Source organism: Cryptomeria japonica, chromosome 10 (assembly GCF_030272615.1).
Source record: "Cryptomeria japonica chromosome 10, Sugi_1.0, whole genome shotgun sequence".
NCBI lineage: Eukaryota > Viridiplantae > Streptophyta > Pinopsida > Cupressales > Cupressaceae > Cryptomeria > Cryptomeria japonica.
In genome coordinates, this window is record NC_081414.1 from 497,229,324 (window position 1) to 497,254,634 (window position 25,311).

At 36.2% G+C, this 25,311-nt stretch overlaps 1 protein-coding gene across 1 annotated transcript in view; it reads right to left on the bottom strand.

The window, feature by feature from the left end:
* The window catches only part of LOC131039414 (protection of telomeres protein 1a), a 312,678-nt gene extending 306,293 nt beyond the window's left edge, over positions 1–6,385 (bottom strand). Inside the window, exons 1-2 of the mRNA XM_057972165.2 lie at positions 6,187–6,385; positions 4,333–4,486 (exon numbers count right to left, since the gene is read on the bottom strand). Coding sequence (XP_057828148.2) covers positions 4,333–4,453 — 121 coding nt within the window. The 5' untranslated portion in view covers positions 4,454–4,486; positions 6,187–6,385. The remainder of the gene's footprint in view (positions 1–4,332; positions 4,487–6,186) is intronic.
* Positions 6,386–25,311: the final 18,926 nt, after the last annotated feature.

Genomic DNA, 25,311 nt, shown 5'->3' on the forward strand with positions numbered 1-25,311 from the left:
TGCACTCTTTCAAAGGGTTGCTAATGGTGAAAGAGTGTGTCTCTTGCCAAAGGTCATACATGATGAAGAGGTGTGACCTCTCCCTCACATTGAGAGATATAAAGGAAAGGAATCAAAAGCATCCAGTGACATCACCATGGATCAGATCAGATCAGAACTGCTATTAAGTTGCAGGCAGTAACATCCTTGTTCTTGGTGGTATGCATGGGGATGTGCTTAATATGTATGCTTAATATATGAAGCCTAATGATGTTCTTATGTAGAATTCAATAGTAATATTAATATAGACTGCAATATGTATGATAGTCATACTTAATTTCATATACATTCATAGTACAACAAGATATTGACATATTTACAGTCCCAAGCTCTTAACCAATTCTAATTCCTTTTTCCTGAGGAGTGATGTGATGCTGTTAGGGAGAGGAAGAGTAAAACCATCTCATGATAGATGAGCCCCAAGGGTGAAAGAACTCATGATCCTGAAATCTAGGCTACAGGCCCCAAGGGTGAATGGTTTGAGGTTCCGGTAATCTGGGCTGCATTAAGGAGATGGTATCATCGTGCCCTAGACAAGTCAGTCTCCCATCCAGGATTAGAAATTAGAAGGGGATTAAGATTAGGCCTGAATAAGGACAATGCCTAACTGTACTATGAGCAACCTTAGTCGTTAATTTGTAACTACTGTAACATGGTAGGTAGTAATGTATGTTTCCCTTTGGGAATTGACAGCCTATAAATAGGGGACATTATAGTGTGATGGCGGGATTTTCATATGCACAAGGAATAGCAAGTCAGCTTTATATGTTCCCTTGTATGTTTCACTCAAAACAGGTCGGCTGGGTATAAGTCATGATCTTTTTACATCGCTTGAGAGGTATAAATGAAAGATCAAAATACCCCATTCCTCACTTCGCCCAATTCACTCATGTCTTGATTTAATTCTGCTCTGTGGAATAGGACTTGATCTGTTGTTGATGTGAATTGAATTGTTGCATTTGATGTTGGTGAAATAAAATCCAACCTCACTTTATAGCGTTCCAATGTTCAATTACCCCCACTTTGTCTAGCCGACCTAGATATACTCCTCCCTAGTGGTATTAAGAAGGGGTCAAGGACAAAGATGAGTGCTAGGAGATGCATTCCAAGGATAGGTGCATGCTGATTCATGTGTTTCATGGATACATGAGCACTAATTCGAGGTGAGCTTGGATAGATGATGATAGTAACTAAGAAGGGTAGTAGTTAGGTGATGCTAGGGATAAGTGTTGAGCGCACTTTAGGTGTCTTCATGGACTATGCAGAGCGCTAATTTCATATGCACAAGGAATAGTGGGTGCTAATCCATGGGGGTATTGGAATTGAGGGCGCCAAGACAAAGTTCCTAAGGATACATGAGCACTAGGATTGGTAGTTCAAGAAATATAGAGCGCTTGGATTGATGTGCCAAGGAATTGAAGGCGCTAGGATTGATATGTCAAGGAATTTCCAAAGTGAAAATCACTAGGATGAGCACAAATGAGACCTTGATAAGACTAGGCAACCTTGAGGGTACCTTAAGGACAAGGACAAGAGGTTGAACGGGATTTCTAGGTGAGCAAGGACAATTTGCAAGGTGTGATCCCCTTATAAAGTAGGGACAAGTCAATGTTGGATGGAGACCTTGTGAAAATCCCTAAGTGCAAGTGTTAAATGAGGAAAAGCTTGTACAAATGCACTTGTTCATGAATTAAGGATGGGCGCAAATGAGATAGTGCTAGGGACAAATGAATGAGTGCAAATTAGGGGTATGCAAGGACTAAGGACTAGCATGAGCGAACCTCCCTATTACACAAGGACAAAATGTTGAGTGCAAGTGAGGGTCAATCAAGGACAAAAAATGCATTCCACTCTTCAACCTAGGATTGAATTCCAACCTTTAAATTCCCAAACTTAGACAAGGATTTTCATCATTTTCCCCTCACTTCATCCTACAAGGATTTTCATCATTTTCAGCAATGCTGGATGGAGACCTTTGAAAAAATCCCTAAGTGCAAGTGTTAAATGAGGAAAATCTTGTACAAATCACTTCTTCATGAATTAAGGATGGGCGCAAATGAGATAGTGCTAGGGACAAATGAATGAGTGCAAATTAGGGGTATGCAAGGACTAAGGACTAGCATGAGCGAACCTCCCTATTACACAAGGACTAAATGTTGAGTGCAAGTGAGGGTCAATCAAGGACAAAAAATGCATTCCACTCTTCAACCTAGGATTGAATTCCAACCTTAGACAAGGATTTTCATCATTTTCCCCTCACTTCATCTTGTCAAGGTCAGAAAATCCGACCTTTACAAGGAATTTTCCTTGTCAAGACATTGTATCCTCATATATTTCATCATTTCTCATCACTTAGAAATCTCAAATCCACTTGACATCTTTGCAACATTTTTGCACTTTGACAACTATGACAACATTTGGCAACATTGACAACTTTTGACAACATTTGCAAGACTTTACAAATTTTAGCAATTTGAACTCAATTCTCCATCTAACACCTATTCATGAGTCTCGGACTCAAAAGTTCAGTTCTTGACTTGACTTACCTATTTAAGGACAAACTTTGCATTCTTACACAATTCCCAGGATTGATCAACAAGAAGCCAAGGAAACCCCTCTTACCAACAAAGGCTAAAAGACAACGATACTATTGCCAAGCTAAAACTAAGCACAAACAACTAAACTAGAAAGCAAAAAAAGTGGGGGTCCTCAGTTGCAATGGGGCGATGTGTGAAAACGTTACAACAAATACAAGGTAGAACTTCAAAAACTCTTCACTGATCATGACAAACAAGATGCAATGAGGGCTGAGTTCATGGGTTTTGCATGCTCCAATGACTGTGGTCTTGATGCTCTTTGAGACAACTATATGGTCAATGTTCATAGTTGGTTGTACCTCCCATGGTAAAACATACACACACCTACAACCTCTTGCGATCAAAATTTTATCGCAAGTTTATTAAAAAATATCTTTTATCTTTTTAGTTTTATTTATATTTTAATTTTTAAAATTTTTTTTTTTTATTTTTTAACTCTTAACTCTCTAATTTTGTCTTAATAGGTTGCTAGTTCATTTGCCTCTAGGAGGAATTGGAGCACATAGTCCTTCATCCACTCAATAAAATGCAAAGACTACACTCAGCAAAGGCAAAGGACTTGGTGTATGTGCATTCAAACTTGCAGCTTCTTACACACAAACAAAGTGGCTACAAAGAAGGGGAGACAAAGAAGTAGGAAATTGAGCTAGAGAGTATAGACTTGGATGCTTCCACCACCCACTTTGCTCCACTTGATGTTGATGATGGCTATGAGCCACTTAAAGAGCTTGACAGTGCTAGTGGTAGTGCTAATGCTAGTGCCAATAACACTATTTGTGGTTCTTCTCAAGGTTCTTCTAGTTTACCTCAACATAGATAATCTAATATGGATGATGATGATATTTTTGATAACCTGTTTAATATTTGATCAATGATGGCTGATTGTAGACATTTGACATTATTATTTTTTAACTTTAAAGTTTAATGTGTATCATGACATTCAAGTTTGACTAATATTTGACTATTGATATGGTGGTGTAATTCACTATGTTATTTGACTATAATATGGTGGTGTATTTTGAACTTAATTACTGCTGCAAATATGTATATATTACTAATTATTATATGTTTTTGTATGGACGAACCCAACCGCAAAAAATTTTGACCAAACCCACAAACCGAACCTTTGAACCCAAACCCAAACTGGTAATTCAGCTATAAACATCACTATAAGGCTTTATAGGGGGTTATTTGTGCTCATGTAGATTTCATAATAAGCATAGTTGTATTTTATTGGTGGAGAAATTTTCCAATGTACATAGCATCAATGTATTGTTTATCTTCATCTCTTAAGCACTTTCAAGTTTGAACAACACCTCTAATTAGCCTATGGCATTTTCGTTGTTGTCACCCACCTACAAAATGCTATTTTTGCACTTATTTTATATATATATATATATATGTGTGTGTGTGTGTGTGTGTGTGTAATACAAAGGCTCCAGCTATGGCTCCCAGCGGTTTAAGAAGAGTCCTCTTCTACCCAATAAATGAAATGTTTAATTTCAACAAAGAAAGGTGAGGGAACGTGTTTGCTTGAGATAAAAATTCAACCAGAAACATAAAATAATATAAATGCTGTGCTTAAGCATACCAGATCCTTTGGTTGGCTTTGGTTGCTCATACTCAGCAATTGTTTGCTTGAAATAAAAATTCAACGAGAAACATAAAATAATATAAATGCTGTGCTTAAGCATACCAGATCCTTTGGTTGGCTTTGGTTGTTCATACTCAGCTATCACACCATAGATGTTAACTTTTGTATTAACAGAAATCATGGCAGATACAATTGGCATGTACTCGTATTGTTTGTCATCCATTTGTCCACACACCAGAAACACACAAACACTTGCCTACAAAATTACATTGCATAACTTTATGATTAGTATCAAAATTTCCATTTGCGTAAAGAATATGTAATGGTGAACAATAGAAATAATTAGGCAAAGCATAAAACCAAAAACAGTCTAAAAACAAATAAAAGCAACACTAAAGCTATAAATAAATAATATACTTATTACAGTAAGATACCCCAATTTGGAAACTTTATGACTAATAAAGAAAGAAATAAGACCCTAATTGTAATGTCCCCATTTCTCTAGTTGCTATTCAGATGCATAGATTTGCATGTCATCCATCTCTGTTGGCAAATTCACATGTCATCCATCTCCGTTGGCAAATTCACAGTGTAAGGGGATGATTGGTTAGCCAAAGGGGACCAATACTTAGTCAAATTTTGCTTTGGTGAACCATTTATAATAAAACTTTGTAATATTATGTTATAAAGTTACTTTTTCTAAATTTAGAAAAAGTTAATAAAAAGTAACTTATATTATCTCGGAATAAATAACTTATATTAAAAAGTTACATGGCACATTTCCCTAGGTGATAAATTCTTTTAAAAGGGTGGTCAATTATTCATGAGGAAGCAACCCTCAAGGTGGGCGTAGCATTATGAGGGGAAAAGATTCCATTGGAATCTTTAAAAGATTCGAATTAGGGCAAAGCCATAAAGGAGACTTGTACATGCATTTTTGCTCATTGTGTTTTATGATTTTTGGGCATAACTTCTTTGCAGGTCTGCAACGTACATTGCAGGTTTCTAGTGTGGAAATTGGAGATGAAGACCTCCGTTTCTGGGTGCAAGGACGAAAACCCTTTCACATTCTATCAATTTTAGAATGTATCAACAGAAAAAATCTGAGACTTGTATCAACAGAAAAAATCCTTTTGTGTTCTTAACTCGTGTGATTTCATTGGTGAAAATTTCGAAAAAATTGGAGTTGACTATTACACAAAAAGACAAGAAAGTGATTAAAAAAAGGCATTTTTTGATCATTTAACAGTTTAGACTGATACATTTAATAATTTCCAACTTCAAAAAATGACAACCAGGCCCTAAAAATGTAGAATTAACCCTACTTTCATGTCTAAACCTTAGAATCATTGCAGTTTAAATGGTTTTGAGTTGATGAGGCTCAAGGCTTGAATATCACACCGTGCTTTATTGAATAGCCAAGCAAATAAATTATCCAACTAGAAAATATGCATTGAAACACTAAAACTAGCTGACCCGGTGATGGAAGGATTGGACCTAATCAAAAGCAAAGCCACCCCAGCCCTATGAATGGTAAACTCCTGATAACCTTTCTTAACTCCATGAACCCGCTGCATAGGGCACCAGCTCAAAGCCACATTTTGTTGTGCAAGAAAATGTGCATGTACTATATCGTTGAGTAAAGGAAGCAAGTTACGTGAATGGAACCCTATATTAGTACTAAATATACAATTCAGTTGACCAACTTCTCAACTATCCACGATTGGAAGAGTTTAATATTATCTAAATAGTTAGAAATAAATAGATAAACCATCCAGAGTTGGAATTCTGTCGGAGTTGGCAAACTAGGGCTCAAAGAAAGTGAAGAAACAGTTAAATGTGGGACGCCTTGCAACTCATCCATTTGAATTTTACTTCAAAAAAGTTCGAATTCTAAACTCAATTCAGAACAATAAATTAAAAGGGCAACATGTTGACAACACGTATATACTCAACTGATTTCCTCGAATCGCCCAATTCGCTTTAGTCCCAAGTCAACTTCAACTCACTCTGCGGTCTAAGAAAGTTGATCAAGAATGATAAAGCCACGACAAATAGAAGCCAAAATTGTTAAGAATTCAGTAATGGACGAAAGTACTCGGAATGCAGGTTAGGCGTACTGTTTACTACTGATGACATGCAAGATGACGAACTTTTTAAAAGGACCGAGAATCAAGATGGTGATATTTATGTAATTTGATTTTTTTTTAATTTAAAAATTTGTGTAAAAGGTTTTTGTAGGGGAAGGGGCCAATGATTCGTTTCTAAATATTTTTTATATTTTAATTAATAAAAAAATTTAAACATGTTAATAATTTTAGGCTAATGCATCAATAGATGTATACAAGTGAAGGTGTATTTGACCAATGAAATTAATCAACTATACATACAATTGTATTTATAATACAAAACAATTTGCACTAAATATTCATTTTAACATTTTTTTAAAATCTTTTATTTTAATTATGCAAGTGGTGCAAAACTCAAAACATTGTGTATTTACATATCTATATGCACAATTAATGGTTCCTAGTTTGTCACAATGAGAAAGCCTTTATCAACTTTATGTATCGTTAACGACAGATTCTCCCATACTTTCTCTCACATCTACATATATGAACTCCATTTACTATAAGTACCTACGCAAATAATAAATAGTGTAAGGCTCCCCAAATAAAAATAAAACCACATATAATGCATAATTTGGTCATGTCACCATAGAATTCAGACATAAATGGTAGCTACAAATTCAAATGATTCATTCATCCCCACATATATTCAAATTTCAAACTCAACAACCCAAATCAATACATTCATTTCCACATTCAAATGATTTTATAAAAGGGAAATGTCAACATCATTTTCACTACAAAACAACACAATACGAATTCCACTCAATTTTCTCTGGATATCCTATGCATACAATAGAGCTTCAAAAGGTTATCTCTGCACATTCCTCAAATATCCATGCATCTTCAAGGTGGTACACCCTTATTTCAGTGCCTTATCAATGTAATTTGAAAAGGGCTAACACAAATTAACAATGGCATATATACTTTGCTAAATTCATGTTTTCATAATTCAAACTACTATTTATATATACACAGTGACAAAATATATACAAACATATAAATAAAACTTTTGTTGAAATATTTTTAACAATTGTTACGAATGCAAGGTTATGATTTTAATAGTAGTTGATTTTTTTTTGATTTTTTTTATAATCATATCACAATTATATCTTTCTTTCATCCATATTGTTATTCATATTTTGCTTTCAAACTATGTACACCACCATATAATTTCAATAAATATAAAAAAATAGTTATATGTATGTATGTATAGCCAACTAAACACAGCAGCATGCATTTTCATTTTTTATAATCATATTATAGTTATATCTTTCTCTAATTCATATTAATATTTATGTTTAACTTCCAAACTAAACACAACATTATCCAATTTTGTTTTATATATATATATATATTCATGAGATGGTGTATATATCTTTGTAGTTTCAATTGCCAACTTAACGCAATAGCATACATCTTTACGTTTTTTTGTTGAATTATGTTTAAATTATTGTCGTTCCACATTCCTTGAGGTTAATATAGTAGCATACATTTTCTATAAATTGTGTTAGTATTTGTGTAGTTTCCATTGCCCATAAAACACAACAACATACATATTCATTTTATGCATTCATTGAACTGCATATATATTACTACTCATGAATCTATTTTGCTCCACTATTTGTGTCTTTCTTGCATCATTGTATGTCCACCATTTAGGAAAAAGTGCAGTCCACCAGGTAATAGAGATTCGTCGTGCTCCCAAAAATATTTTTTCAACTTTCAAGGAATGAAAGATAACAAAGTTCTAATGTCGAATCCAATTCGGTAACTCAAACCATAATGTATAGATATGCATAATGTGTCTTGGAAAAGTAGGATTAAGGATAAATTAGGATAAAATAATAAAGGGCACACCTGAATTTAAAGGGCCCAAATAAGAGTGTGATGATGTAATAAAGTGGAATAAGACCCATAATATTAATTTAAATCAATAAAGGTTCTACAATGCATAGATGAAAGGGAAATACTAAAATAGGCGTTAGGAGAGTGTGAAATTGGAGACACTAATAAAGGTGTACAATTTACGATGCTACATTTAGCCCCCACTTTAGCGGAGTATGATCTTATAATCATGCTCTTAGTAAATTAGAAATGAAGAGATAGAGCATTTTAGAGCAAGGTAAACTAGGGATAGGCTAATATTGATGGATGACCAAGTCCCCAAGCATAGGATCCTATCAATCCATGCAAGTAGCCTTCACGTATAAAAAAAACAAACAACATTAGTACAAAAACACAAATCTCCATGTTAACTAGTTGAAGAGACCTTGATAATCAAAATGTCTCTACCACTAATATCATTATTGGCATGTTATTGCAAGAGCACAAGTGGACTTATAAAAAGAACAAGGTCATACACCAATTGAAAGTACAAGAAACCATGATCCAACACTAGCAAAGTGTGTTATGCTATGGGTTCATGGAAGAGAAAGAAGGAACATGGATTCCAGGGGCTAGCAAATTGTGTTATGTCAGGTGATCCATGTAGGAAGGAAGAGTTATAATAGTCTAGCAAGTTGTGCTATGCTAGTTCCATTCATCTTGCTAAAATATCGTCTAGTTTTAGGACTTAAGCAACTCATATAAGAGTTAGGTCAAGTTTTGAGCATGCAACAACCTGTATAAGACATATAATAAAAAAATGATGTCTGGTTTCGAGAATGAAAACATCGCGTATAAGAGTTAGGTTTAGTTTTGGGAATTTACACCCTGTATAAGACATGCAATAAGGACAACCAAGTAAGTCATTATGCAAGGAAATCCACAACTTGAATTGTAAAATATGCTACAAGGAGGCCATAATGTATGCTCCCCCCTTAAGATGTCAACATGAGACTACTTTGACATCTTAAGGAAGATAGAAATGAGGATAAACACCTTTAGGCAACGATGTACAAAATTCCAAGCTAAAGAGACATGACTCTTATAAGCAAGGAAAAGATAGTTGTAAAGGAGATCATTTTCAACAAGTGTAAAGGGATCCTTTTGAGAGATATAAGGAGGAATATATCTTTATCCAAAAACATCTACTTCCAAAAATAAAGGGGAGCTTGGATAAAGATAAAATCTTTGAAAATGCAAAGGAAGGCAAGAATACACGCCTTCTCCCATGTTTAGGAAAAAGTGGATTCTTAGTGAATGATTGCACTATTTCACTAAGGAGAGATTGCTCATAATAAATCCATTATTTCAACAAAGAATAGGTCTTAAACAAGGAACACATGTGTACTCTCATGAAAGATAATTTTATGCAAGAAATGACATCAAATGAAAGATGAAACTCAACAAAGGAAGGTGTATCTTTGGAAAAAGAGAGAGAATTGAAATATTTTCCTTGCCCCCCAAGCATGGAGACAAGGACACAAAAGAGAAATTATTTATAAAAGAAACACTCTTCTTTAATAAATAAAAAGATCATCATCAGGGATTCATATTCCTTACCAGAGGGATGGGATCCTCAACAATGACATGCACATCCGCAATATAGAAGGGTTCATTATTAAAGATACCACTCAACAAAGAGGAGGATTTGATGAATTATAGACTTCCAACACTAAGTAAGAGGTCTCTTATGAGGCAAAGATAAGATCTTCATCAAGGATACTTGTTCCAATAAGAGGGAGGAGATCCTCTATAGGAATATACACCTCCACAATCAATAAGAGGTCCTTATAGAAGACACTACTTCACATAGGGAAAATTTAATATTAAGAAGGACAGATGTTTGAATATAATTCTTGGCCCCCAACATAGAGACAAGAGGAGATACAAAATATTCTATTATATTGCTACCAAAGAGTGGTTGTACACAAAATTGTATTACCATGAATGACAATGAACCCCCAATGGGTAAGTGTTATTTAAATATATGAGATATTGGATGAATAATTTGAATATGAACATGTTAAATTCTCTACAATCTATTAAACTAAAACCATACATAAGATGATAAGCATTTGAACATCTTGATCAACAAAGTAGTCTCTAGGAGAAGAATAGGCCTTTAAGTCATGTTCCTCTTGCACACAAAATTCCTCATAAATAAAAGAAACCTTATGAGAGGAACCAATATAATTCATTAGGGCCTCATTAGAATGAATAGAAGGTAAAGCCTCATAAATGGGATTGTCAATCCTATTAACTGCTTGGGAAGCTTCATAAAGGGGCTTGTCGATCATCACAATTTTCTTATGAGTGTTGAGAGATGTAGAGGATGATCTAATTGAGTAGTTATTTAATATATCATAGTCATCACTACTAAATATGGCATTCACATTGAGAGATGACCTTTTTAGATGCTTTGGTGGGCTTATATCCAAGCTCAAATGAGGTTTCACGTATGTTGTTTTCTAAAGGAACTCTAATCCCTTGTTCACTTGCACCACAACCATTGTCAATGTATCCACTTTTAGCTAATATGTGAAAACTTGGACCATAAAGGGATGCAATATTGAAAAGAGATGGTGGGACCTTATAGGTTTCAATGTCATAATTAGATGAAGTAGAAGAAGATTTTGAAGAATTTTTTGAATTAGAAACGGCCACAAAATTGTTACTAATTTGTTTAGGAAAATTTAATTTCTTCTTAGATTCTACCATATCATCATTCCTTTTAGTCTTAGGCTCTATTGGGGGGACTTTATATTCTTCTATAAAAGAAGGTGTAAGATAGGACCCCCAATCGTCTTCTACGGGTACCTCTTCGAGTAAAGAAGTATCTTTAGGAGGAGATAGTATTTCAACTTGAGTAGTAGAGGAATTAGAAGAATGTGAAGAATATTTAGAATCAGATGAAGTTTGCAAATAAACTTGTAGATTAGTATCAACATGCAAAGTATACATTTTATTGTTATAAATAAATTTGACTTGACGATAAAGAGCGGAATGAACATCTTACATATTATGAATCAAAGGTCTCCCTAGAAGAAGGTTGTAAGTAAGTTTATCGGGCATGACTTGGATAGGTGTAGGTTAAATAACAGGTCCTCCCTTAGTAGGAAAGGTTATAGTACCTAAGGATGCTCTAGCATGAATAGAAAGAGATTCAAGTTGAATAAGAGAAGTGTCCACATTAATCTTATGCAACAAATCAATGCTACATACATTAAGACCAGATACATTGTCCAACAAGTTTCATATTATAGCATTACCATTAATAAGGACAACTATCACAAGAGGATCATATTGATTTTGAATCTCCTTAAAAGGTAATTCATCTTAAGAGAACACAATTTGAGCTTTAAGTGCTTTCATAGAATCAATCAAAGAAGTCATATTATTAGGTGCCACTGTAGCTAGGACATCTAAGTTCTTTAAAGCATCTTGTAACATTCCATAATGTGTAGATGAAGTTTGAATCAAATCCAAAAGAGACATCTTGGCAATAGTGGCTTTAAGTTATTCAATAAGGTCACACTCTTTGCCAAGATGTTGTGACAAATGAGGTGTTGGTGGAAGTATTGGTTGAGAAGTAGGAAGAGAAGAAGGGATAACTATAGGAGGATTAAGTTGCCTATTGCTTTGATTAAGTAAAAGCAGGTTTTTGAAAGGAACCCAAACCTTTTACAAAGCAGGATATATCATAAGAACTAGAAAAATTTGTGCCTGATCACTTCAAAAACTAAAATAGATCCCAACCGAACAAAAAGGGATCACAACCCACATTACATAACATTACATAAAAAACCAGAAAAAGGCAGCATTTGGAAAGCAGAATGACAACAAAAAGACAGAAAATGAGACCACTGTCGAGACAGAGACAGAGACAGCTATATATTTTTCATGATATCCTCAGCATGGACAACCATCTATTTCATGTTGTCTGCCAATGTCTTTAACTCCTCCAGCTCACAACCTTTGATGTCGCCCTTGGTCCTAGTATTGGCTCTGGTCCTCTTCTCATGACCTTTTTTGTCTGGTTGTTCCTCGTCAACATCCTTCTCCGTGTTGTTCTCAAATCTATTGATCAAGATGTTCATGTTATCCACCGAAGCTTTGAGGATCTGGAAGTTTTGTTCTGCAATCTTCTTAATAGTGAGTTCCATCTTATCAATTCTGCTACCCGGATTGTTCATAGCAGTTTCCATCCCTTTCACCTCCTTGTTTTCTTCCATCTCTTTAACCTTTTTTTCAGTGGCAATAATTTTACCCACCATGATTTCAATGGCTTCCGAATTATTAATTGCAACTACCAATTCTTTAACATTTTCCATCAGGGGTTTCGTGCCTCTTTTGACATTCATCATATCTTTCTTCAAGTTGTTTCTTTCCTTCACCATTGTACCAACGGTCTCACAGAAGCCCTTTATAGTCGCAATTTCACCAACACAATCACTAAGCTTACCACTTTTGTCCTCTTGCTCCTCTTTTTGCATACCTTGGGTGTTCAAACCCTCAATGTTTCCCGTGACGAGGTTCTCCCCCCCCCTCCTTATCTTGTCCCTCATATTTTTTATTCTCCTTCGCCTCCTCTTCAGAATCAATCAGGATTTGGCTAATATATTTATTGCTTTCCTTGTTGGTCTTCTTCCTCTGCATTTGCTTTCCAATAAATTTCCCTTCTTTTTTTTTAATAAATTTCCCTTCAAAGGATTCGGCCTCAGACTCTGAAATATCTGAATCCACCACAATCCTTTTCCTCTTAGCCTTATTCCTACCTTTTTTGCTAGTCTCCTTTGAATCGCTCTCAATCTTTGAATCAAAGTTAAAGCCACTGGCTTCACTCTTCATATCCTCATCTCTTGCATATTTGCCTTTAATAGGTTTTTTAATGCACCTCCCTTTAAGCACTTTATAGACAAGAGCCATAAGACCCTAGTGAATGGCATGGTCACCTTTGGGATCTTTCTGAATCTCCTTGATAGTATGGTCCATGGAGCAAGCTAGATAATATGGCAGGATCACCTTTTCCCCATGGCAGAAACGGTTGAGAAAAACAAAATGGTAACCATAGACTCTAGTAAACCTACCATCCAAAGTAATATAGGCGATAGTAGCGAATAAAACAAACCTTCATGGCCTGCATATCCATTTTGGGGAATGATAGGAATTGTCGACTTTCACCATCTTCTTCCTCTCATCATCCATGACAGGGAATTTGTCCGCTACTTTATTAGAGATGTTGCGGTCCCTATAAAATTCCATGCCCTCAGTTATCATCCCCGTAGCTTCAACAATAATCTCCTCATCTACAGTCATCATCTGGGACCCGACCAGGATTTTGCCATTCTTCCTGTTCTTAATAAAATGTTTGGTAACCGCAAGATCTTTCCCACTAAACCTCTCCATAAACACACTCAAACCCCCCTCCTAAAGGATATCCCACACTTCCCTGTTCTTCCTCCATTTCGAGCAAGAGGTAGGTTCGAACCTTTTTTTATTTCCTCCCATTTTTCCTTCGCTATCCATGAATTTCCTTCTCTAGACTCCAAATCTTCTTCTCTGGTTTCTGTGGATGCCTTGAAAAAAAGCCTAGAATCCATGCCAAACAATAATGAAAAGACACTTGAATAAATACTCATTACCTCCATAATAAGCTTGCTTCGAAATAAGAGGAGGAGGCATTTAGAAATTATAGTTGGTGGTGCCACGTTGCCTTGTTTGGATATGGTCCAGATCGAGCAGAGATTTCACTTCACATGCGAGCTCACTCTCACCATAAGTGGTAATAATATATTTCGTTTGGCAAGCCAAGTTGGCAACCCAGTTTGCACATGAATTTGCTTCCCTATACACATGTGTGAAAACACACATTTCAAATTCCTCACTAATTTTCTTAGCCTCTTTGATAGCATTGCTTATTGACCAAGAAGGTGGGAACTTCTTATTCAAAAAATTGATTATATTCAATGAATATCCTTCGCACCAGACTCTAGTGCAATTGGCTTCCTTAGCCAGCATCATCCCATGGTATACAGCCATAGCCTCAGCTACATGATTTGTCTGATTTCCTATGGGTATACATTTTATAATTTTGCATTTTCCCCATTCGTCCCTAAGGACCACCCCACATCCTGCTATCCCAGGATTACCCTTTGATGCACCATCAAAGTTTATTTTCATCCATCTGTTGGGCGGACTTACCCATATCACACCCTCTCTAGGATCATTCTGAGAGTGTTCACGACCTTTAAATCTCCACTTCTTGAAGATTGATTGATCATCCTTGTCTTGAGGATTAGCAATACCACCTATTATATTCATATTTTCCACTATATTTCTTTTAATTTTCTCAAACACAATTTGAGCCTTAGACACCTTCTCTCTAAAGACTCTTTCGTTTCTCTCTTTCCATATACCCCACCACATATGGGGTAAAGCTAATTTCCACAACAAAGTAGTAAATTTGTTCCTTGAAGGATGATGCCAAGAATTAAAAACCTCTTGAACTGACTCTGGGAAACTCCAACTAATTTTGAAATGATTCAGACATCTTCCCCAGACATCAGTAGAAAAAGGGTAGTGAAAGAACAGATGGTTGATGGCCTCCTCACTCTACATGCAAAGAAAACAAACACCAGGCATACACATACCTCTTTTTCTAAGGTTCTCAATAGTTAGAATTTTATCTTGAAGGTTTGTCTAGAAAAAATATTAATCTTAGGGGTAAGGCCTTTCACCCAGGCCTTAGCCCAGCAAGGACTCTCCATTTAAGAATACTTATGATAATAAAGAGAAGCCACAGTGAATTTACCATTTGTTGTGAGTTTCCAAATTAATTGATCTTCCTCTTCCACCACAACCATAGAGTTCATAATTTTGTTCAGACTTCCCAAGGACTGATCCACCTGAGACAAATCCTTCCACTGTCCATTTTGCCAGTAATCACCCACCATTGATCCATATCTTTCCTTGCACTGGTTCTGGAATCTGCTCCACTGTGGACTTTCAATCAAAGGGGACGCGAGCAGCTAGGAGTCTTCCCATAATTTGATAAGGTTCCCTTTCCCCATCTTCCATTTTGTACCTCTGACAATTAAATCTCTTGTTCTAGAGACATTTTTTCAGATATTGGAGCCAATTGGGATATCTTCCGCTTTGAGGAAACTTTGAAGAGTGGGACATTGCCTTTTATACTTACTGTCCCATATCAGTTTCCATTCTCCCTGGTTTTTATACCCTCTCCAGATCTGCTTGGCCAAAAGGTATTCATTCATGCCTCTTATTCTTCTAAGACCCAGACCTCCCTTTCTTATTGTCTTACAGACCTTGTCCCACGCAATCAGATTCATTCTCTTCTTCTCCTCAACCCCTGTCCACAAAAAAGTTCTTTAGATATTTTCAATAGCCTCCACATACTTGGCAGGAATTCTGAAAAGGCTAATGGCATAAAGAGGGATACTTTGAAGAGTTGATTTCAACAATTGAACCTTACCAGCTTGGCTAAGAAGAGAGCCCTTCCAGCCAGCTAGCTTCTTATGGAATTCATCCACCAAAGTTCCCCAAAAAGTGTCAGGAGGATCATGGCATAAGGGAAGCCCCAAGTAAGACGCAAGAAGACTCCCCAATTGACATCCCAAGATATTACTTATTTTAATTTTTCTTCTCTTCGGAGTGTTGATAAAATAAACAAAGCTTTTAGACCAATTAATAAGTTGCCCAGTAGCAGATCCATAACTATCCAGAGCTTTCTTTAAACTTCTAGAGTCCTGCACTGTAGCCTTCCCCATAATTATAGAGTCATCCACAAACTGTTGGTGGGAGCAGACGATCCGCTGAAGATGGTTTCAAACCACAAAACTCCCCCTTCTCAACCAACTTCCCTATACCTCTCCCCAGACATTTCGCCATGATAATAAAAATAACCAGAGAAAGAGGATCTCCTTGTCTGAGTCCCCTTGAGGACTTGAACAAAGGGGAGGGAGATCCATTAATTAAAATAGAAAAAAGAAGTTGAAGAAACTAATTGCCTTATAAGACTAATACTTCTAGAACAAAAACCAAAAGTTGAGAGAACTTCCATCATTAAATCCCAATCCACTCTATCGTAGGCTTTAGACAAGTCTAGCTTCAGAAGAAAGCCTTCCTTTTTAGAATTAGACAAAGAATGAATGTTTTCATGGACTGAGATTATTGAATCCAAGATTGGTCTACTAGGGACAAAACCACTTTGCTGAGGAGAAATGATAGAAGGAAGCAACTTAAGGATTCTCGAGGTTAGAACCTTGGAGATAATCTTGTAAAGAGAGTTGCAAAGACTTATAGGTCTGAAAAGGTCCATGGAATTAGCTCCCACCTTTTTGGGAATAAAAGCAATAAAAGTGTCATTTATCTCTTTCAAAATTCTTCTAGCACCCAAAAACTCTTTCACAGTTCTGGACACATCATCTCCAATAATATGCCAATACATTTGAAAAAAGGACATGGGGAAACCATCCGAGCCTGGCACCTTATTTCCTTCAAAGGAATTGACAGCTTTCAGAATATCATCATTGGAAAGGATAGCAATCAGGTGAGAATTTTGATCAGCCTCCAGGATTGTAGGGATACAATCCATAAGGTTCTTTTGGGCCTGCTTATCCAAATTTTGATCCCTAGCAAGTAGATTGGAGAAGAACTCCATTGCAGCCCTACTCATAGATTCTTCTTCTTCAACTCTTCTGCCATTCACTTTAATTTGTGATATTTTGTTGATGGCCTTATGTTTTAGTGTGGACATATGGAAGTATTTAGTGTTTCTGTCTCCTTCCTTCGACCATGCATTTCTTGACCTTCATTTCTAGAAGGTTTCTTCTTTTGCTATTATGTCATGATATTTCATAAGGATTACATCTTCAACATCTCTTGAAGTATTAGTATATCCATTATTTTGAATCTCATCCTGAATATCTTTTAGCTCTAAGAGAATAGTAGCTTTCGACGCAAAGATATTCCCAAAGCATTCCTTATTCCACCTCTTGACATTTTCTTTAACAAACTTCAACTTTTTGACCACTTTGTACATGACGTTCCCTTCAATACTAACCTGCCACCATTCCTTGATCTTGCTTTCCATATCTGGGTGTTTAGTCCACATTCTCTCAAATCTATAAGGGAAATGTCTCCTTCTATTCTTAGCCTCTACCATAAAGGATATGGGATAGTGATCTGATCCTGCCCTTATATGAGTAGACAAAGAACAAAAGTAAAGATTAAACCAATCTAGGGAGATAAGAGCTCTATCAAGTCTTACTTGAATTAAATCCTTGCCGCTCCTTCTATTAGTCTAGGTAAATTTAACTCCTTGAAACTCCAAGTCATGGAGAGCATTATTATTGATAAATTCCATTAAGTCCACTCTACTATCCAGATTAGTTTGGCTCCCTCCCTTTTTCTCATTTTCCTTCAAAGGGGTGTTGAAGTGCCCCATAATCACCCAACTATCTTCAACAAACCTACTTCTTAATAAAGTAATTTTATTCCAAAAATCACTTCTGCCAGTCTTAGTATTAGGAGCATACAAATTAGTTAAGACCCATGAAGTGCTATCTTTCAGGTGCTTAAATTTGATACATGCCAAATTGTTGTCCCGAATCAACACTTCTCCTTCAACATTGTTTTTGTTCCAGAAAGTAACAATACCTCTCGAGGCACCTTCTAAACTGCCACCACTAACTCCTCCATTATTGAACATCTTCATACCTTCTACCTTATCTTTTGACATCTTGGTTTCTTGAATCAAAAAAATATTCGGGTTTTTGTCTCTAATCATACTTTTTATTAAATCATGTTTGTGAGGATTATTCAATCCTCGAATATTCCAAGAGATGATCTTCATGGTTTTTTAGAAATACCTGCCTCAAAGATGGTTCTTTGAGTCCCATCTACAATATTCTTGCTTGTTTCCATTGTCCTCTTCTTTGCATTTGACTATCTTCCTGGAGAGGTATGTTGCACTCCTACATCCCCAAGCCTGCTTCTGGTATTTCTAGTTGATGTGTTGTTATTGATATTGTTGTTATTTTTTTTTTGCTTGATCTTTCTTTTATCCCCCGCTGTTTCTTCTTCCTCTTGTTTAGACTCACTCTTTCCCATTGCCTTTTTGATGTCTTCCTCATCTCCCCATTTTGGCTCTTTATCCTCTGGAAAATTCAGCTTTACCTTAGTTGGAGAGGCTAATGAGATCTCCGACATCCCTTGATCAAGAATGTTAACAGGTTGAGCATCTTGGATCCAGTCTATTTCTTTTTCTAATTCAGTAGAATTAGAAACTAAGTTGAAATTGTCTCCTTCCTCTTTATTGTCTTTGGATTGATTATCTCCATTATTCTCATCATTATCTGAGTTTTGCTCTATCTTATCCTCTTCTGTTTCCTCATTTTAGCTGCTAACTTGTGATTTTCTTTCTCCATAATCTTAATCCTTTCCCTTCTGCTCCTTCTCCTAATGAGCTATTTTTTCATTGTCTTCTTTCTTCAATTCATTTCCCAGCTCTTTGATGAACTCTTCCTATGCCCTACCAACCCGGGACTATTTTTCTTGATCTTGATTATTAGAATCTGAAGCTTTCAAAGAGATGTCTACTTTTTTCCACACTTTAGGTTGGGATTGAGGTTTGACCACATTACTAGGACATTTTTTATCCCAATGCCCAACTTTCTTACAATGAAAGCAAGAAAAAGGGATTGTTTCATAAACAATATTTTGCTTCCATTTCCCTAGTTTAGATTCTATCTCTATCTCCTCTGGCATATCCGTTTCAGGCCCAACTCCTACACATATCCTGGCATAAATAAGCCTTCTTTTGGATGTTGTGACTGGATCAATAGCAATAAGCTCCCTGAAGGCATTGGCTATTCTTGCAATCACATCTTCCTCCCAATATTCCATTGGGAGCCTAGGTAGCTTTATCCAGACAGGAACTTGGACCAAAAAAAAAAATTCTCTGCCCGCATTAGGGTACCACTTCTGGATGTAAATGATATATTTTCCTATCACCCAGGAACCAATGTAGAGGGTGTTTCTGTGATCCTCCTCACAAGAGAAAGAGAAGGATAGGCATCCTTTGTTCATAGCAACCACATCTACCTGACCTTTCAAGTTTCACTTCCTCTTAACAAACCCACAAACTACCTCAATATTCGGTCTCATCCCATAAAATTTACCAATCAAAGTATTTTCCATTCTATCAATATTATGGTCTATGATTTGGTTTGGAACAGAAATGGTGAGCTTGCCCTGAAAGGCATTCGAAGTATTTTTGACCGGGGGCAAGGACGACTTACCTTTAGGTTTGACCCCAAACAGAGAGGAGCACTTGCCAATGTGTCCATTCAATCTGGGTCCCCCCTTAATATCCTCAGAGCTCAGTGGGTTATTGAGATCCTTTGTAGAAGAATCTTTTCCTTCCATAGTATCCTCTGAACCACTTGGCATTTGCTGTCCTAGAGCCACTTCCGGTTTGTCACCTCCCAAATTTGAAGTTTGAACCTGTCCGTTCCCGCTGCCTCCTGCTATCTTCTCCTCACGTGGTCTTGGACCTCCCCTTGGGTCCCCCGAATCCAAAGGAGCATTGGGATCTTTACCACCTGAGCTCCCCCCTTCCATAGGACTCTCTGAATCTCCTGCAGCATACTGTCCCAGCGCTGAACCAGAACTCCTGCCCAAAAAATTTGAATTTTGGGCCCAACCGCTCCCCTTCTCCTCCCCGCTCTCCATTAAATTTAATAATTTTTTTCCTCCATTACATGTGTGTGATATCGAATTGTAACTCTCTTAGGTTATTTGTTTGGCATATTCATAAGGACTCTTAGTGGCATAACCTCCTTGTATAGTAATAACTGGTTTGCCAGTAGTGTAAAAAGTATAATTATTAGAACCACCTTTAATAACAAAAAGAGGTTTATTAAGAGGTCGAGAGGTTTGATGAGTACTACCACCCTAAACAACAATCACAAGCTTGTTAGGTATTTCATGATCATTCAAATGTATCATATGATCAAAGATTGTTTGAGAATATGTGAGGAAGATCTAGTAGAGAAGAAATAATCGAGTGGTTCATAAAGAGGATTATCAACCTCAAACACCTCTTCAAGAATAGGATTATCTTCGAATTGAATGAAAGGTAAATCCTCATAGAAGGAATTGTTAGTGGTATTAAACCCTTGTAGCCTAAGAACATTGTTACAAGAAAGGTATGTTTTAGGAGAAAGATCAACATTACTTCTAGTAGGGAGAATATTAAAAGAAGTGTTGATAATATTTTCTTGCACTAAAATGTCATCATGGATAGGAACAATTTTGGGAGAGAGACAAGCACTAGTCATCAATGCTTATTCCTTTCTAGTGTAATCATCCTCTAAGGTTTTCTTATGAGTAAGACAATCTTTAGGAGGAGGATTAGCACTATCCATCAATGATTTATCTCTAAGAGAAATATCATGTATGGAAGGTAAGGTGACATTAAGGAAGGTGTTTATGATATCATCATTTTCCTCTAGGGTACCCTTATGGAAAAGGAGCATTTCAGGAGAAAGATCAACATCATTCATCAAAAATTCATCCTTGGAAGAGAGTTTTAAAAGAAGTGTTAATAATCTCTTCTTGCACCAAAGTGTCCTCATGGGTAGGAGGATCCTTAAGAGAGGGTAAATCATAGCCATTAATGAAAGGAGTGACTAAGTTGTCATTATATGCATAAAAGGGGACATCATTAACATCTTGAATAAAAATCAAAAGTGAACTAGAAAAAGAAGACAACAACTCCATATACAATTATGATCTAATGTAAAAATGCATATAAATTGAAACACACACACAATGCATAAAACTAAATGTTTTTGTACTTTTCTTAATTTGAAATAAAATGAAGATGAAATTAGAAAATGCAATGTAAGAAGGTCGGGTTCACCAAAATATAATGGTATGAAAAGTTAGGGTTTCACAAGTTATGCTTTGCAAACTGGGAATTGACCTAATTTTTACATGCATCACATTAAAAGGAGGATGATCTCAATAGATCCAACAATTCTATTAGGAAGAGGGTTGAATGCTGAATAAAATTTTATTCCCCTTTTCTTTGAGTTGAAAATGTAATTGAAAAGATGCAAATTGAATGCCAAATCTAAGGTAAGAAGGTACATGCATGAACTAGCAACTTAGACTAATTAATCTAACTAGTAATGAAATAGAAAATTCACAACAGGTACATAAATGTATAAAGAATCTGACTATGGACTTGTAGACAAAATCTTAAGCTGAATTGAAAGGACCAAAGCATCTCTACAAAATCTTAAGCTGAATTGAAAGGACCAAGGCATTGGATGCCTTAGTCTTCTAAGCTATAATATGGGAATTTGGATCTTGAGACAATTTGGAATGCAACCTTAAAATTTGGAGTTGAATCGAGATGACTAGGGCACTAAGCGCCCTATTCCTTGAGAACTAGGCTAAATTTTTGACAGAGAACTTATACCTGCTTCTTGAGGTTTCTTGAAGTCTTTTGACTCTACCAAATACCTATAACTACAGACAAGAGGAAAGAGAGGGGGTTGTGGATAGGGGTTTTCCTTAGGTCAAACCTCGAGTTTGGAATTAACCCTAATTGAAATTGAAATTGAACTTGAATTGAATTGGAAAGCTTAAAATCTTTGAATGTAGATGATTATAACTTCAATAAGTGATGCAATGCTCTTAGGATATGTCCTCCATGTGTTGATGCAATAACATGATAAATCACTTAAAATCCATCATGAAATCATAGATAAAACATAAGTTGAAGATTTCTTGACATAGTTTGTTGCTCCTTGAATCAAATCTACTTTTGAGGAAGAAGAATTTCTCTTGAATTAATGATAATGTTAGCATAAGATATAATATCCAAAATGAATTGAGAGAGATGACTTATAAAGGGATTTCATAATTAAAATCATATTTAAGCCAACTTAGATTTGATATATTTTCACACAAAGTGGTATTTGAATTAGAAAAGACAACCAAATTATCCTCTTGAAATTCAAAGAAAAAAGTGTGGGGCTGGGTAGTAGAGATTCACCTTGGTCCCAACAATATTTTTTTGAATTTCAGGGAATGCAAAATAATTGGCTTCTAATGTCAAATCTAGCTCAGTGGCTCAAACCATAATGTGTGGATATGCACAATGTGTCTTGGAAGGTTAGGATTAAGGATAAATTAGGATAAACTAATAAAGGGCACATCTCGAATTAAGGGCCCAAATAAGAGTGTGATGATGTAATAAAGGGGAATAAGAACCATAATATTAATTTAAATAAATAAGGGTCACATGATGCATATAGGAAATACTAAAATAGGTGGTAGGAGAGTGTGAAATTGGACACACTAATAAATGTTTACAATTTATGATGCTATACATACTAATTTCTATTATTTGTTTCATGTGTAGGCTTACTAAAAATCATTGTTGGCATTGTACTGTCATTGATGTCAACTGGTAAGTATGTCAACCGGCATGCAAGATGTTGTTACCAACACTAGAGATTGTTGGAATTTTGATGTCAACCAGTAAGTTTGTCAACTGGTAAGAAAGCAAACCCGATAAGTGCAGTCCAAGATAGCATGTTCTAACCGGCAGAACAGAGAAGTACACAATATGAAGGTTAATCGGTAGCATGTTCGGTCAGTGACTGAGTTTGAACTGACACAATCAATTGAGTTGGATGCTGACTGAGATGTCACGTGGACTCCGGGTGGCAAACATGTAGTGGTAGGTTAATGGTTCGTCGGTGAGGTAGTTGCCGACTAGGTCGGTATTAAATATCGATTGTGAAAAACACAGATCGATTGCAGTGGATTGTGGCTCAAAGAAGATCGAAGGGTAGAAATTTTATTCTTTAACATTATGATTGAAGCAAGATATCTGATCGTCATGTTGATCTGGAAAAGGAAACTCCTAGATCATTTATTGTGATTGACAAAATCAAGATCGATAAACTGAGTCCAGTTTGCTAAATATAGTAAATATTTATAGGAAGAATAAAAAGAGGACATTTTTTTTTGCCGAATTGTTGCAAGTTATCGATTCAAGAAGATGAGATCCATTTTGACATGGATCGAGGTCGGTGAAGAAAACCCTAAGCACGTGAAGTTTGAGTTTTTGTTTTGGCGGGAAGGCATATATATAAATATGCAGATCAAAGACTTAAGCCTAGGGTTAAAGACTTAAGTGTGATACTACCAAGTTGACCAATTTGAGTGTTGATAGAAAAATATTGAAGTGACTGAGTGTTAGTTGAACAATTGGTAAGGAAGGTTTAACCGACAAGGTTTAAGGTAACCGGTAGACAGTTACAGTGTGTAACAATTCATCTAACTGTTAGTGTCTGAACCGGTAAGATAAAAATAGAGAGTGAAGGAGAGCAGAGTGAGCTTCAAAGAAGATCCAGCAAGGCGAAAACTGAGTTGTAGAGGATTCAGACAGTAAGAATAGAAGACCAGTAGAAAAGAGAAGCAGTGAAACAAAAAAGAGTTCAACCGGCAAAGTGAATAGTTTCTAGGTGTTACAAAATTCATTTGTAAGAGGACATAACTTTTTACTAAATTGTTGCAGGTTGTCGATTCAAGAAGATGAGATCCATTTTGATACGGATCGAGGTCAGTGAAGAAAACCCTAAGCGTGTGAAGTTTGAGTTTTTGTTTTGGCGGGAAAACATATATATAAATATGAAGATCAAAGACTTAAGCCTGGGGTAGGAAATGAGATAGTATGTTGGATGAAGTGTGATACTACCAAGTTAACTAGTCTAAGTGTTGATAGAAAAATCTTGAAGTGACTGAGTGTTATTTGAAGAACCGGTAAGGAAGGTTTAAGGTAATTGGTAGACAATTACAGTGTGTAATAGTTCATCGAACTGGTAGTGTCTAAATCGGTAAGATAGCAGCAGAGAGTGAAGGAGAGTAGAGTGAGTTTCAGAGAAGATTTGACAAGGCGGAAAATGAGTTGTAGAGGATTCAGACAGTAAGAACTGAAGACCAATAGAAAAGAGAAGCAGTGAAACATAAAAGAGTTCAACTGACAAAGTGAATAGTTTTCAAGTGTTACAAAACTCATTTGTAACCAGGTGTTTATCATTGTATTGATTTTATATCTCATTGTATTTCACTGAGTGGATGCTCGGTGTAGGGGTTGGTGCTCCCTGAGTTGGTGCTCAGAATAGAATAGGGGTTGGTGCTCCTTTGGGTAGGTGCCCATAAATTGCTAGGGGTTGGTGCTCCTTGGGTTGGTGTCCTAAACATTGTAAAACTGTTATTTTATTGTGAGGCTGGATTGGAGCAGCAGATCTCCAACAACATTTCTCACCGATGTTTTTCCCACATTGGGTTTTCCTCGTATATATGGTGTTATGTGATGTGATCTTGTGTGTGTTTGCTTGTTAGTGCTTCCATTATCCTACTAGTTGCACACATTGTTTGAAATTGTTTATAATGACTAATTCACCCCCCCTCTCAGTGATATCTTGTATACTACAATCATGACATGAGGTAAAAAGGGGAAAGAGATCATTTGCAAGACACACAACTAGGCTGACCCGTGTAGTGGAATTCCCTTCTCCATTGTCTGGTAAGGAATATACGAAAATCCCCAACTAAGAAGATGATGTTTCTAAATGCGGGGATTACATAACACATACATTAGGTGTTGAAATTCATATTGACAATATTGAATTAGGTTTGGAACCACCTATTAACTTTTCTTTGTCAGATAACATGCATTTGGGGCCATCAAATGTTCCCATAATTTGATGGTCTATTTTCAACATGCAAGTGTAGTATCAAATGTTAAATATAACCATATGTTCATTGGACTACAACAATTAAGTGAGAAATCTTGCTTAGAAGTTTGAGGGCATGGCTAGATGGAGTCACCAACACAAAAAGGAAGGTTCGACCATGAACCATTTTATCTAATGAGGAAGAAGTTGAAGTTGTCCAATAGTGTAAGTACATGGCTAGTATTGGACATGGCCTTCAAGTAACTCAATTTAAATCTAAT